At 39.9% G+C, this 15,787-nt stretch overlaps 2 protein-coding genes across 2 annotated transcripts; one reads left to right on the forward strand and one right to left on the reverse strand.

Annotated features, from left to right (window-relative positions):
• Positions 1–3,992: 3,992 nt before the first annotated feature.
• Positions 3,993–6,449, forward strand: LOC122873789. The gene is made up of 3 exons (XM_044190955.1): positions 3,993–4,735; positions 4,852–4,885; positions 5,247–6,449. The coding sequence occupies exons 1-3, from the start codon at positions 4,493–4,495 to the stop codon at positions 5,630–5,632; spliced, it is 663 nt and encodes a 220-aa protein (XP_044046890.1). The 5' UTR covers positions 3,993–4,492; the 3' UTR covers positions 5,633–6,449.
• Positions 6,450–11,958: 5,509 nt separating this feature from the next.
• LOC122873796 (tumor necrosis factor ligand superfamily member 14-like) lies at positions 11,959–15,320 on the reverse strand. Its single transcript, XM_044190966.1, has 8 exons — positions 15,163–15,320; positions 14,966–15,048; positions 14,341–14,610; positions 13,351–13,419; positions 13,205–13,238; positions 12,970–13,041; positions 12,604–12,841; positions 11,959–12,419 (listed from the first exon to the last, which is right to left on the reverse strand). The coding sequence occupies exons 3-8, from the start codon at positions 14,536–14,538 to the stop codon at positions 12,236–12,238; spliced, it is 795 nt and encodes a 264-aa protein (XP_044046901.1). The 5' UTR covers positions 14,539–14,610; positions 14,966–15,048; positions 15,163–15,320; the 3' UTR covers positions 11,959–12,235.
• Between the last annotated feature and the right edge of the window lie 467 nt (positions 15,321–15,787).

A 15,787-nucleotide genomic window follows, 5' to 3' on the forward strand; every position in this document is an offset into this window, starting at 1 on the left:
GTAAATTGCAGTATCACAAATGATGTCTCAGTGGGATTTACAGACCTGCAACAGCAAAGGTTCTTGACCCAGCCAAAGCTCTCTAAGAAGAGAGCCAGGAAAGTGGGAATGAGTCAAAATTAACACAAAATTGTAATAGAGGATGAATATGTAATACATAATAGCTTGGAGGATGTGCAGGTTGATGCACAGTGTCAGGACAAGAAGACTGGTGGAGTCAGATCAGACTAATCTGCTGCCAATTTGCCCAAATATTTGGTTGGATTGGAGATTGGAGTTGGTTGATCAAAATATTATGGACTATAGTAAGTATTCAGATAAATGAAGTGAATTAAAAGGTACACCATTAACCTTTGAAATGTAATGGAATAAAAGTATAAATACTGTACTTCTAATACTATACAATATCAGCAACAGTATGTACACGAGTAAATGTACTCAGTTACTTTCCATTTCTTGACATTGCTTGACAGAATAAATATAAATGGTATTAATAAACTTTTCAGCATTTCTCATTGTAGTTTACTAGCAGCCAAACTAGCATTACAATATAGCAAGGACAAAAAGAATATATGCATGAAATATATTACACAAGAACAAATACTGTATATATAAACTACTATGGTCATGCATTAACATTAACAGTATTTACACCTTACTATTGTTGAAGGTGTTTCTTTGACACCAAAGTCAGTGAGTTTCATCATTTAATGTTTAAAGAATTATTTTTGTTTATACATTATTCTGCATGGGGCAAAAATGACACGTCATGTCCTGCTCAGTCTGATCCATTACTAGCAAATGTTTTTTCAGGATTGATCCTTTACTTTGAATTTTATTGTTACATGTTTTGTTTTTCAGCACATTAAATCATGCACATTCTTTATTACTTTTTGAGTAACAATACATTTGTTGTAGGGACTGCATGTATGTGATCTACTACAACTCACTGGTTTGTTTCTGTTTAAACAACATGACAAATGAGGTTAACCAGCCTGAGGATGAAAGTGTTTAAAGCTCACTGCTGCATTTGTCAGGTTTTCATAAAACAAAATTAACTTTTTATTCAAAAGACAGAATTATATAATATATAACATATTTTATCATTTAGGAATATTATTTTCCCAATGGCATTCAGGGCCATATTAAAATACAAAATAAAATATGTTATTTACTTGACTTTTGAAATTTCAAGAGCCCTTGATTAAATCTAATATTTAATTATTAATGATTTCCATTTTACAGCAGCATTGGTTCGTGAAATAAATATATAACAGTTCCAAAGAGGGGGAAAAACATGACCAATCTACATACAGCATCTTATTCACATTAAGAGGTCTATTATGTACACAGAATTGAGACTGGTCACTCAGCTGCAGAGTGATAATGTGTCCCATTTTATTTCACATTTGAAAATAGTGCACAAAATGTGCAGTACTGTATATTCTATGCATGTACTGTTTTGTGAATGTTTTGTGAATTTCCATAGAGAAGCTGTATGGACATTTAAATTAGTTTAGTTTATTAGTTTATTTGTAAGGGACAAGTACAGATAAACATTGACAGTTGCAGAAGCAGTGTCTGATGTAATCAAGACCTGTTTTGTTGATCTCCATAGAAAATCTATGGACATGCAACTGACAACTGTTTTGCATTTATGCTAATGATGTTAGTGTCAGCTTTGGCCCTGTTTTTGCTTTCTCAGCAGTTAAGCCGAAACATATCTCTGAACCTTTGCTAGTGACAGTCACTTCCCGTCTCATGTCTGTCTTTATATAACCATGCACTTCCCTTTCAGTAACAACCTCAAACATTCCCTTGATTTTTCTCTCTTTGCAATCTGATCAGCTGATTATGTTTTGATCAGCATGGAGCATTTGAGTGTAATTACCATAAATCCAAGTATGAACCCTCCTGTACGAGGTCGGGGCTTTATGGATAACCATCTGATGCAGGAGGGAAAGCCCTCACCAGTAATTACACCAGTTACACTGTAACTCTGCTCACCTGGAACAAACTTATAGACCCAAGATGCATTTATTCATCTTTGCATTTACAGCTTAAATCTTATCAGCAATCTCACTGCATGCTACCTGCACTGACCCAAACACTGATTAAGAAGACAAATAGTCTACAGCCATGCTAGCTGCTCCATGAGGCTGTATTTAGGCCCAGCTGTGCTTTGAGCTAAATGCTAATGTCAGCATCTTAATATCACAATGACAAACATGCTGATGTTTAGCAGGTATAATGTTCACCCACGTTCTTAGTTAGCATGTTAGCATTTGCAAATTACCACTAAACACAAAGTAGAGCTGGGGCTGATGGGAATGTCATTAGTTTTACAGATATTTGGTCATAAACTTAAGAAGTATTTGACAATAAAAAATTTGACCTGATGATAGCGCTACAGAAAAAGTCAAGGGATCACCAAAGTCATTAGAATTCATCATCTTGGAACCATGATACAAAATTTTGTCTATCTGATAGTAGTTGAGATATTTCAATGGATAAGTGAAAACTTTGACCTGCAGGAAAAGTCAAGGAATCACCAATGTCATTAGAATTCATCCTCTTGGGACCTTGAATGTCAGTATCAAATTTCATGGCAATTCATCAGATAATTGTTGAAATATTTCAATCTGAAGCAAAGTGATGCACTGACAGACAGGCCGACATTGTCATCAATCGAGCCATGCCACCAGTGTGGCTAAAAAGTGTTACACCCGACTGTGATAAGAATCATTCTGCAACCTCACCACGACTGCCTATATTTTCACAATGACAATGACACAAGTACGTCAGGAGATGTTTAATCTCAAATGAATCTTTAGATAGAAACAAAGTCGGTAATAATCCGGGTTGGGCAACTTTTAAGCTTGCTATCAGATGGAAGGTTTTTGTCATTGCCAGTATTGTCATTGATCATTCTTTGCCACTATTCCCTTCTTGCAAATATTTACTTGAGGGCATTAATCTGCTGCTAAAACAGCATCCACTCTTCTGGGAAGGCATTCTACAAGATGTCGGGAACCTGTCACATGGGCATTATCAAGTTCAAACAGCCTTACCTAGACTGTTGCCACAAACCTGGAGGCATACTAGAATATCATTGTATGCTGTAGCATTAAGAATTCGCTCGACTGGACAAAAACCATGAAAAACAGCACCAGAACAAAAGTGCACAAAAGTATGTTTTAATTTACTTTTAAATGCTCCAGTGTAACTTTCAGGACTGTACAAAAATGGCAGGGTGATATATTCATATTCTAAATCTCACTACTTAAAACCTGTACATGTCATGTGCTTAGTCCTATAACTGTAACTACTAATTTTTGAGTTCATGGTGAGCATTCATGTAGTAAATGTAAATTGTAAAAATGGAAACACAATCATGGGAGAAATTACTAAAACATTTTCAGAATGACTGAATGGTGTAAAATAGTGTCCACTATGTTAGTGAAACTTATGCATTTCCACGTTGCATCACATAAAAGTCGATGTTTTGTTCTCTCACTTGAACAGTTACATAGTGAAAATCACTCTCCCTCCTTTCTCCTTTCCCTCTCAGCCCCCCCCACTCCTCTCGTCTCTCACAAATACACACTCTCTCTCTCACACACACACACACACACGCACACATACAATGGGGGATTCCCGTATGTTTTTGCACAACCGCACATTCTGATTTCATAGTCAGCTTGCAGGTGGTTGTGCCAGAATTGCGCCAGGTGCATAAACCTGCAGGAGTGGTACTGAGAGCTTTTTTTAGGTTGATGATGAAATACATACTATTGATAAATGCCCCACCCTATCCCATCATAACTCACGCCCACGAGCGCAGCGCGCACACACACACACACACACACACACACACGCACACAGATGTTTCTCTTCTACATTAACTTGCCAAAAATACTTTTCCAATAAGGCTATCAAGTCCGAATTCACATTATGTTTTCAGGCTATTATTATCTCCATTGTGCCACTTTTGCCAGTTCTGTGAGGTTCAAAGTGGAGAGTGAACTTGGAGCCTCTGTTTGACTGTGTCGGAATGTAGTGAGGTTGGAGGCAGCGCGTCTCCCTTTCGTTTTCCACCGCGCACGGTGCCTTTAGGGCGCACTTGCGCAACACCAGGGAGAGCTGCGGAAAGTCTGTGCATCTCGTTTTCTCACCTCTTGTACACGCAGCGAACTGCGAGGGAGGGGGGCGTGTGTGAGGAGGCGAGAGGGAAATCCATGACTTCCGCGTTTTTCCTCCCTGTCTGAAACTGAGTGCACAATACAGTAGACTATAAAAAGCGATCATGGTGCTTTCAGTCGCGACATTCGCTTAAAGACTGGGCTGTGTGATATCAAGAGGACTATCTTGTGGAGGTAAACCACCGAACACCTGGAGCTGCTCAACTTCCAAAGCTTCCATTTGCACCACGAAGCCTTTTATTCGCTGAACCCTTCAGACTGGGCGAAGCTCAGGTACCTACTGCCGATTGATGGGGAACCAAAATAAAGAAATGGACGTTGAGTCTCTCCAGAAGAGCGGGCGTCGGCGTGGAGGCTGCCTGGACATTTTTTTCTTCATATCCATCATGTTTCTGTTTGTGGCGGTGACAGCTATGGCTGCTGGGGGAGTGATTGTTGTGATGGAGCTGAGGTCCAAACTGGAGTCCTCGCCTCCGTCCTTTGAGTTTGAGACATCAAAGCTGACAGGAGACACACCTTACCCAGCATACAAGGTAAACAAATTATTCCTGTTATTAAAATCTGATTAATTAGCTGTGTTTTCTTTTCAAGTTTGACCCGTGACCTTTGCACGTTTTAACCCACTTCATCTTTTCTGTTTTGTCTACAGATGCAGAACTTTGTCTATCTGGAAGCCAGCTCAAGTAAGTCTACTTTTATTTGCTAAAAGTATCCGTGTAACATAAATATTTAGGGACAGATTCACAAAATTATGCAAAAAATTCGAGTAGATAGATGATAATAGGTGTCTTCCCAGTAATGTACAGTCAGTTTTCTGTCTTTTTGTCTCTCCATTGACAAAGTGTAATTTCCAAACTTTAAAGATATGAAGATCCTTCAGCTGCATCGCTAAAATGACATTTAAAAGATTTCATATGGTTTCTAGCTGTGCCAAATCACTTCAGACTTAAGGCAAGACAACACCAGAAAGGAATGTAACTGACAAGCCTGTTGCTGCACTGTGTGAACATCATCTAAATTAGATGTGATTGTCTCCTCCTGCAGGCGAGCTGAAGACCTCCACGATGCACTGGGCTCCAGTCCACTATGCAAATGGGATGTCTGTAGGAAGCAACTTCTTGTTTGACTCAGAGCAGAATTCGCTGAAGCCCAAACGAGTGGGGACCTACTTCATATACATTAATCTCAACCTCACTTGTACCTACAACTGCAGCGCAGGCCTCCTCAGCGTGAGCGTGGACGATAAACTCACTTGCGAGGTGGAGCTTCCGGATGTGGTGGATTCAACACCTGTGAGCAGGAAGTGCTGGACAGTGAGCTGGATAAATGGGGAGAGACTGCTCACTCAGATGACTGTACCAGAGGCGGGACTGCAGAACTGGAAACTGGAGCTGAGCAGCTCAAGATTCGGGATGTTCCTCGTGGACTAACAGGGACACTGTAGTGCTGCTACTGTCAGCAAGGTGCAGATCTGCCCGTGACCTGTTGGTTGTCACTAAGAACAACACCAGTTTGTGTTTTCCTAAAGTCCAAGTAGGTGAAAATGGGCAGGCGCTGGTGCCATTTTCAAAGCTATGACTGAAGGTGTAAGACATTGAACCTCAGCAAGATTTTAAGGTGGAATCTGAAGAGAAGTTGCATTTATGAAAATGCAAACATCATATGGAAAAACTAAACACCTCATTCTGTATAAATATGTATATATGTTACTCTGTATATGAAATATTTATTTGATGATATGGAACTATTTATGTACTTATATTTATAAAGGTGTTGCTATTATTGTTATTTATAGACATTTATTTTGATGTAGATATCACTACATTGGTGCTGATGTGCAATACACTGCAAGTTTAATCAGCCTACATTGGGTTAGATGTGACTATAGCTCTGTTTGGGTGGGGGGGATTAAGTTGAGGCTCACAAAAATGTTTGATTATAATTCTACTCCAAAACCCCAAACAAGCTCAGGGACCTCATTTAGATCTGCTGTAGTTAAGTTGAGTCTTTTCATCTCCTCTGGCAAATAGTGAGTAACACTCTGCACTTAAAATAACTTTACAGAAACACAGTCCCATAAAAATGATCCTTTTGTAATCAAAACATGACCAGAATTACTAAAATATCTTGTGGACTCATGAATTGAGAAAATGTTTTGTTTTTGAAAAAATATGTAAGTCCTATGGACAAACTACACATTATTGAATGTATTTTATTGCAATCCATATTAAACTTGGATATGATGAACACTGAGATCCTTTTGGTGTGAAAAGTAGAAAATGACGATTGTGAAAGTGATTGCGACAAAGTCTCAAGTGGAATATATGAAAAGTGTATAGGTAAGGGAAAGTTCCTTGCTGTTACGCAGCCCATACCGGGAACTGGGTGTACATCACTTCCTGTTTATTTACCATACAGTGTGGTTTAAAAAAAAAAACTCTATGTGGGCTAGCAAACAAACACAATTACACCTCCTTAGTTTTATAAACCCAAGGTGCAGATGTCAAGAGAAAACAAATGTTAACTCCTGATGTGATATACGAGTTATGGCTTTCATTTTGTCAGCGCACACACAAAGCAGAAGGCATGCTCAAATATTTGAGTCTAAAAGGAAGCTGGAAGCAATTTGAAAAATTGTAGTTGGTTTAATTAGATCATTTCATTTCAAGTCCACATTTTATGCATATGACAAAACTGGATCTGCTTTCCCACGCAGCAGGCAGCTGTGTTCAGAGAAAAAGCTCTAAAACCCCTCTGTACATCACCTGCTCAGCACCAGACAGCAGACAGACACAGTTAGCAACTAGCTGGTGAAGATAGTGGAGCATTTAGCAGCTAAAGAGACCAGTTTTTTGGTAGAGACCAAAAACAGAGCTAAAAGAGAGAGATTATTGGACTTACATTCATGCAGGTGGTCAGAAACATGACTTCAAATTAATGATAATGTTGCTCTGTGTCTGCTGGATGTTTAAATAAGCAACTGTTTGCTAACAAGTTTGACATATCAACTTAAAAGGTGATAAAATGTCAATATTGTGTTCACAACTCGTTTCTGTTGTAGTAATGGGAATTACAGCTCTTTGAAGGGAGCCAGCTCTTTTGGCTCCCAAACGGCTCTTCATTTAGTACCACTTCTGTTGGTCACTGCCTAAGTTACATTCTTATTTGTTGCATGAAATAAATATGCAAGATTCTTCATCTGCATTACATTGAACTATTCTTTCATATTGATGGTTAAAAAGTTGGATATGTCAAGAATAACTATCCTAGTTGTGTAACAAAAATAACACCCTACAAATGAAATCGTATGGTTGATAAATAATTGCACGACTCTATACAGACACATACTGTATATATTTCAATTTAGTTTGTATGATATAATATGAAACAAATAAAAATTCTGCCTTGTTCAAAAGTGTAATTTGTTTGTCGTCATGCACAGTGTTGCCAGATCGGTTCTGGGTTGCATTGTGTGTGGTAAAATGGGCAGGTGGACAGGATTTGGGCTGGTTTACCATGAGTTGGGCTGGTTATTAAATACATAAAAAAATTCAGTATATTAAAAATATATCAATAAATTGTATTCCTTAGTTGTATGAACACATCCACTCAGCACAAATGTGTATTTTCATTGTAACAGAAACCTCTATGTTTGCAACATCATTATTTGTTTGGCTTTTTGATAGGACTGCTTGCTAGAAGACTTGAATTGTTGTTATTATGTCATACTGAAAAATTGTGATTAACAACAGTACTGCTGCTGTTGTTTATGAATTAATTTGTATTGTTAATTAATAGATAATGTCTGGGTTTTTTTTAAATCAATTTGGGCAGATTTGAGCTATTATTGGGCTGGAAAAAATCAAACTTACAGGAGCTCATAGAGCCAACTCGTTTGCGACCGACACATCACTATTCTGCTGCCCCAAGTGGCAAAACAAATGTGTTACTGCAGGTTTGTGTTACGGCTGTGACAGTTTGTCTGCCCTGTGTCTCCTGTCTCTCCCCTGTCTGTCTCTGTGTGTGTGTGCGTATGTGTCTGGAGGCGTGGCTACTCTTCCTGTCTCCCTCCATTGCCTCCTGACTCCACCACTCTCATTCACCTGAGATCCTTCACCCAATCACTCTGCTCAGCCGACACACCTGCCTCCCATCAAGCTCATCAATGCCAGTCTATCTACTCCGTCATCGCTAGATTGTTGTTTCAACCACTCTGGTAGTTGCTAAAGTATTCAGTCTGTTTTGTGTTGTGTTCTGTATCTGCTAATGTGTTTTTCTTGGTCAAGGATCACAACTCACCTGCCTGCTCCTCATTTGCATCTGCCCATCTGTCCACCACATGTCTCTCAGCCATGCCATCGCTGCCACCATTAGCTCACCTACCAGTTTACCTGTTCTGGATCTTCATCCCAGTCTCGCAAAGCTCCACCACCATACCTTCATATCTTCGCTGCCAGCTCTGGATCCCAACCCCTTGTCTCCTTCCACTTCCCCTTATCCGTTCTTCAATAAATCTCTTTATATTCCTACTCCTTGTCTGAGTCCTACACTTGAGCCCAACCATTAAGTAAAACGTAATAGTTTGAAGGTTCGATGTAATGTTTTTGACCTTTATAGCATATAAAACAGTTCTTTTACAAGTTGGTCCCCATTTTGTTTGTATCGTGCACACGCAGCTGATGCGGTTCACATTCACCAATGGCTTCATACTAATCAACTGATCTACAGGTTGTAGTTATGAGCCAAGAAACGCAGCAATGTACTTAAGACTGTAAACTAGTAAACATGGATGGAAACAATGTGTGGTTTAATATAGGCTACTTAAAAATGGGCTTTGTAAATATTTTATGAGGAAGGAAATTCATTTAACACGTGTGTTTGACCTCAAGGATACACAACATGCTTTTTGGTGAGTAACACTGAATGTATACAGAACTTTTATTTGTTGAAAGACATGCACAATGCACCTTTAAAAGTGCATAAGATATTTGTAATATTTAAAATCCTGCATTTTTTACATCCATGTTTACTTGCAAGGACTCTTCTTCTCTGTCTTTGATGGCATATTGCTGCCTTTCTTGGTGCATCACTGCCACCTGTTGATCAGTGGAATAGATTAGATTAGATTCAACTTTATTGTCATCACACATGTACAAGTACAAGGCAACGGAATGCAGTTTAGGTCTAACCAGAAGTGCAATAAGCAAGTGCAGGTTATAAAGTGTGTGCAGAAAATATTTTACAAGTGGTACTATGGACATTATATACAGATGGCATTACAATAAACAGAAGCATACTGATGGATATGTACAATAATGAATTGGACTAGGCAGAACAGTAGTGCAATGAATATTAAGTAGTGCAAATTATGGACAGAAATAGTTAACAGTAGATGGGTTATTGCAGTATTCAGTACATAGTAGTGGAGTGCAAATAATGCAGAATATGTATAAATTAGTTGTCCGGTAATGCAAATGAACATGTGGTACATGTAGCAAAAACAATATAGCAGTATTTAAGTTAAGGTAAATGAGGGGACAGTGGAATCAGCGGGGAGTAGAGTTCAGTAGGAAGACAGCTCTGGGAAAAAAGCTGTTCCTCAGTCTGCTGGTCCTTGTCCGGAGGCACCTGAGGCGCCTGCCAGAAGGCAGGGGAGAAAACAGTCTCTGGGCGGGGTGAGATGAGTCCTTAAGAATGCTGCGGGCTCGACGCAGACAGCATTTCCTCTGGATGTCCTCAATGGCTGGAAGTGGAGTCCCTGTGATGCGCTGGGCAGTTTTAACCACCCGCTCCAGTGCCTTGAGCTCTGCAGCAGAGCAGTTCCCATACCAGACTGTGACACAGTTGGTTAGGATGCTCTCTACTGTGCAGCAATAGCTGTGGACAGTTGGTTCTTTTTCAGTGTCCTCAGGAAGAAGAGGCGCTGGTGAGCCTTCTTGACCAGGCAGGAGGTGTTTGTGGTCCAGGACAGGTTCTCTGAAATATGGGTCCCCAGGAACTTGAAGCTGGAGACACGCTCAACAGCCATCCAGTTAATGTGGATGGGGTCATGTGTGCCTCCTCTGTCCTTCCTGAAGTCCACGATGAGCTCCTTTGTCTTGGAGGTGTTAAGGAGCAAGTTATTGTCTGAAAAACCATGTGGCCAGGTGCTGGACCTCATTGGTCTCATCGTTGTTGCTGATGAGACCAATCACTGTAGTATCATCTGCAAACTTGATAATGGTGTTAGAGCCATGCGTAGGCCTGCAGTCGAGTGTGAAGAGGGAGTAGACGAAGGGGCTCAACAGCCCTGTGGTACGCCAGTGTTGAGTGTGATGGTGGTGGAGCAGTTGTGGCCTGACCTAACAAGCTCAGGTCTGTTTGTCAGGAAGTCCATAATCCAATGGCAAATAGAGGTGTTAATGCCCAGGTTTCCAAGTTTGGTGATTAACTTGGAAGGGATGACAGTGTTGAATGCAGAGCTGAAGTCAACAAAGAGCATTCGTGCATAAGTGTTTTTATTGTCCAAGTGTGTGAGTACAGAGTGGTCGAATAGTGTGAAACCATTGGTAGGACTGTGAATCCTGTCACCCACATGCATGTGCACGAAGCTTACTCATAGCAAAACAGCTCCATAGAAGCTGCTACTAGAAGTCAAAAACTCCACAGGGAACCTGTTAGTAACACAAGTAAAAGGACTGTATTATGCAGAATAGAATAGCCCTTTTCAGAGTGTATTTGTCATGTAACTTATATGTTGTTTATTAGCACTGATGCATTCATGTTACCAGCCTTTTAATGTGGCATATTGGTTGAGTTGGAGCTAATTTTGACTATTTTATATACTGCTGGGTAGTTTAATCTAGAACAATGCATCATATTGTATAAACTGAAAATCTTAATCTTCAAATTAACTAATGAATGAATAAATGAATGTCAAATGAATGTAATGGAGTCAAAATACAATGTTTGCCTCTGAAATGTATAGTGGAGTAGAATTATAAAGTGGCACAAGATAGAAACAATCAAGTGAGGCACAAGTACATCAAAATTGCACTTAAGCACTGCACTTGAGCAGATATACCTTCCAACACTGCAACAAACAGGTGTTTTTATGTGCAAGAGTATTATCTTGTTGTGTGTTTGTTTCACTCAGATGTACAGATGTTTATCTGTGTCTCAGAGCAGGAAATGACCCAAATAAATCAGCAGCATTTGAGGTCAGTCTTTCCATTTGTCTCAGTGGTGATTTGGTTACCTGTCTACATGTTTTCCTGTGCCTGTGCATTTCTTTTCCCACCCTAATTCCCGGGCAGAATTCCCTCGTTGGTTGCAGAACTCTCCTTTACTTTATGTTTCTGTACCTCCATAAATGTCTATTTTTCCATTTCACACTTCTGCAATGTCTGCAAAACTTTCCCCTGTACACTGTTAGAAGAGCTGAGTCAGCCAACCCAGCCTCAGCACCTCAGTACTCTTCCCCTTCATCCTCTCCACAGAGCATCCTTACCCAACCACATCCTGCTCCTCACACACACACACACACACACACCGTTGCGTTGCAGGTGTTTGAGAATGTTGCAAATTGATAGATCTGAAACTGTGTTATGTGGGTTTCATGTCTGTGGTTTGTCTCGAGCATGCAAATGGTTTATTATGTGAACATGAAGCAAATCTGTTTGAATTTACAATGGATTATCTATTCAAAAGCATTCTTTTCATTGATCTAGTTATCTGTCCAGGATGTGACCTTAACAGGAATTGATGCCACCTCAAATTTTGGTTTGATAAGAAACAATATTTTATTCACACAAAAAAGTATATAACAAATTATGAAGTAGGATTATATAACCTGAATATCAGATACTTTTTATATCACAACCATGTGTTGCTTTTTCACAAGTGATTCAAATACATTTCAGTACAGTATAATTTAGATTACATATATTGTATATATTAGATATATAAAAATTCACCACAACATAGGGGGTAAATGAACACACAGAGACATAGAATCTGATCACAATGTGGGACAGAGGCATTTCTATATGCCTCTATGGAAATATCATAAAGGCCCCCATCAAGTTGTCAGTAGTTCCTGGAAGCATCTTCTGTATATTATCCAGTGTGACAAAAATTTCATCTCCCTTCTGCAGTTGGAAGATCCCAGCCAGAAAACTGTTAAACAGATCCTCCCCATCTGACGCCTTTGGACTTTTCGGGAGCCGGCAGCGTAAACTATAGGAAACATGCCAGAGACGTCACAAAGCAAACTTACCACGACATCATGAAGACAGCACTGATTTCAACTTGCCTTTAAATACACAGAAGCGAAGCTACAAACAGGTTGCACTCAAGTAAGCACTTGTGAGCACATGTGCAACAACAGAGGAAGGAAGTGAGGAGGGGCACACTGACTAACCTTTTTGATTTCATAAGTTCTATAGAAACATCATAGGCCTTGGTGTCTTTCATGACTTTGTGCTGGTTAAGCGAACACTCCTCTGCGGTATTTAATGTCACTTTGGAGTAGAGGTAGTAGTAACCCTCCTTCTCGACCAACAACCGGCCATTTTTATAGCCCATGTTGTGAGTGATGCCGTCGCCACCTTTATGTACCCACTGCACCACATTGTTCTGCCCTACAGGATTGCTGGAGCCTGGGATAAAAATGAGAAAAGAAGAGAGAAAATAGTTGTTGTGAACAAAGAAAATGAAGAAGATCAGTTCAAATGAACCATTAAGATCATATATAATATTGAGGTTTTACTGCTGAGAGGCCTCTAACCTATAAGTTGAGCAAAGGGCCTCTGTTGGACCTGTTCTGGATGTGGTCGCACTGTGGGAATCTCATTGGACTCTGTTCAAGAAAGTAGGGTCAGATCAATCAGTCACTCAGCCAACCGAGCATTTGATTCATGTAAATCTGTAATCTTAGTTGCAACATTTTATCTTATGTAGTCAGATAATCTTAATTGTTTACAGAGGCATAATAATTATGATAACAGAGAGTAACTCAGTACCTTTAGGTCCCACTTGACTCATTATGGTGCCACCCTGGAACAGAAAAAAGAGTTAAAGCTCAAAACTCCAACACACATTAGGCAGTGTGAAAGTGTAACCCGTGACTCGGTACCCAAACACATGCATACTGTACACCCACACTAACCTGCTGGCCAGACGTTTTGGGATTGGACTGGTTCTGGCAGAGAGGATGAGACCCACTGAGGGAAAAAGCCTGCAGGGAGAGTAAGAAAAAATGAGTGAGAAATAAAGATTGAACACAAAATTAGTGTTTGCAAGCAAGATGTCAAAAGTTCAAGAGTGTGTAAGAACAGGAAGTGTCCTACCTCGTGGAAACCAAAGACATGTACACGTAGTGGAGTGGAAATGTGAAAGTATCCACACGCACAGTATAGATACAAGCACATTATAACTTTAACGGAACAAACTCTTACACACAAAGAAAGGCATACTGTGATTTGACACAGCAAAAAAAATAAAGGGCCTGAGGCCTTGAATTTTAAAAAGTTAAATAGAAAATACATTTTAAATTTGTTTTTCAATCAAAATGATTTATTGGTTTCACTTGACCACTGTTTTTTGGTTTTGTGTTAATTAATTTGGTCATATAATGCTGTAATAAGCAATAAGTAATAAGTGAGCTACTGAGAAATACAGTAGCTGGTGAAGGGATGAGTGTGATGGTTGGTCTATTACTGTCTTTAGCTTCTGTTATTCTAAACAAACCAGGACAGTGTACAGTCTCTAAGGTTTGACTTTTAAATCGTAGTACATATTGCATAACATGCAGAGTGTAAAACATCAAAGAGGCTGGTATGTAATAAACAGCATTATTTCACATATCTTAGAAAGGTGAAGTTATATTGTGGGTTTTCATTTGAGTGAGAAAAGAAAGGGAAGTAGAACTAGAGAAAGAGTCCACTTGACACATTTGTCATTAGGGACCTGTAACCTAAAGAGCACATACCAATGTGTTCAGCTGTCTGCTAGTTTGCTAGTATGCGTGTCTGGTTATGACGTAGAACAAAATAGGGAAATTCTGAAGGAGGAATTTCCATGTGCTCCAAGCGCTGAGGCTTCTCCCTTCACTCACACACACACACACACAGAAACAACATGCAGACATCAGTCTCACCTCAGTTTTTTTGTATAGACTGTAGATTAAAAATCCCTCAACAACAAGTCCCAACATGGCGAGTCCCACCAGCAGGAAAAGAAACTTTTGGCCTGCTCTCGCCCACCTCGGGTTCCTCCTGCTGGGCACGGAGACGTAGTTGGCCTGGCTGTCCACCACAAACACCTGGGGGCATGTACCCTCACCGCCCTCTGCCATCCCACCAGATCGCACTCCACCTGGGACGTTAGGGCTAAAGGTCAAAGGGCCTGATGTGGTGAGGAAGGGATACTGAAAGAGACAGGGTTACAGTTAAGTAAAGCAAAGAGGCAACAGAAAGGCAGAGAGATGAGAGACAAAAGACAGGATGGCAGTGGAGAGACAAGAAAAAACAAAGAAATTAAAGACAGGAAGACAGAAACAGATCGAGAGAGAGAGACATGAGACATACAGACATGACCTCAGGAGTTTTTTTATACTCTGCTTACAGTAGGTACATGTGATGCAGCCAGCTTCTGGGACAAAGTGATTTCAACATACTCTGACTACTGCGAGCACACAAGTAGACAGCTTCAACAGGCCCAGTGAAATAATAAGAAATGTCCTATTCTCACATTTTGTTCAAGGTAGTTCAGAAAGTGATTACCTTGGATTTAAATGCGCACCAGATATTCCGCCAAAGTTCAGCCAAGCATCCAGCAGCACAGGACACACACTCCTCTGAAGGTCCTTTGGGACATTGAATGGCAAAAATGTTATTAAACAATTTTTAAGAAATTAAAATTACATTAATAACATTCTCTAACACACCACTGAGTATTATGACTTCTCTAGATGTCTCACCTTCAGAGTAAAGAAAATCCTCTTCTGCACCGGGTACAGATTTCTGTCCTCACTCAACTCTTGCGTTTGTTCGCCTGCTGTCAACTATCACTAATATTGCTTTTTGAGCAAGCTCATGTAAGGAGGAAATGAAGATGACATGGGGAAGAGGCAAAGAGAGAGAGTGAGAGTAGTGTGCATGTGAGTGTGTGTGTGCATAGGACACTCCCTACGACTACTGAATATAGTTATCGTCCCTCAGCTGACACTTCCTTTTCTCTCTCTTGAATTTCTCACTCTCTGTGTCTCATGTTCTGTCAAACATTTTGGTTTGTTTTCCCAGTGTCTGCAGAAAATGTTGTGCCAGTTCCTGAGAAACTTGCGCAATCGCTTTGTCTAGCTGAATTATGCCTTTGGACCATTTTTCAACCTGCAGTGATTGAAGATGACTAATGTGTTATGCACAGGATTGGAGACAGTGATGCAAATTGCAGCTCAAGTGCTATAACTAACTAATGTGGCAACATGTCTTTTTTTTACTATCCTCCCATGTTTACGGTCACTGCTTTGTTCAAGAGTTGCTTCACTTTAAGTATTCTTGTCTTCTTCCTTTTTTCTCTCATAGTTTTTATTATGGGTGATTTAT

This window comes from Siniperca chuatsi, linkage group LG3, assembly GCF_020085105.1.
Source record: "Siniperca chuatsi isolate FFG_IHB_CAS linkage group LG3, ASM2008510v1, whole genome shotgun sequence".
NCBI lineage: Eukaryota > Metazoa > Chordata > Actinopteri > Centrarchiformes > Sinipercidae > Siniperca > Siniperca chuatsi.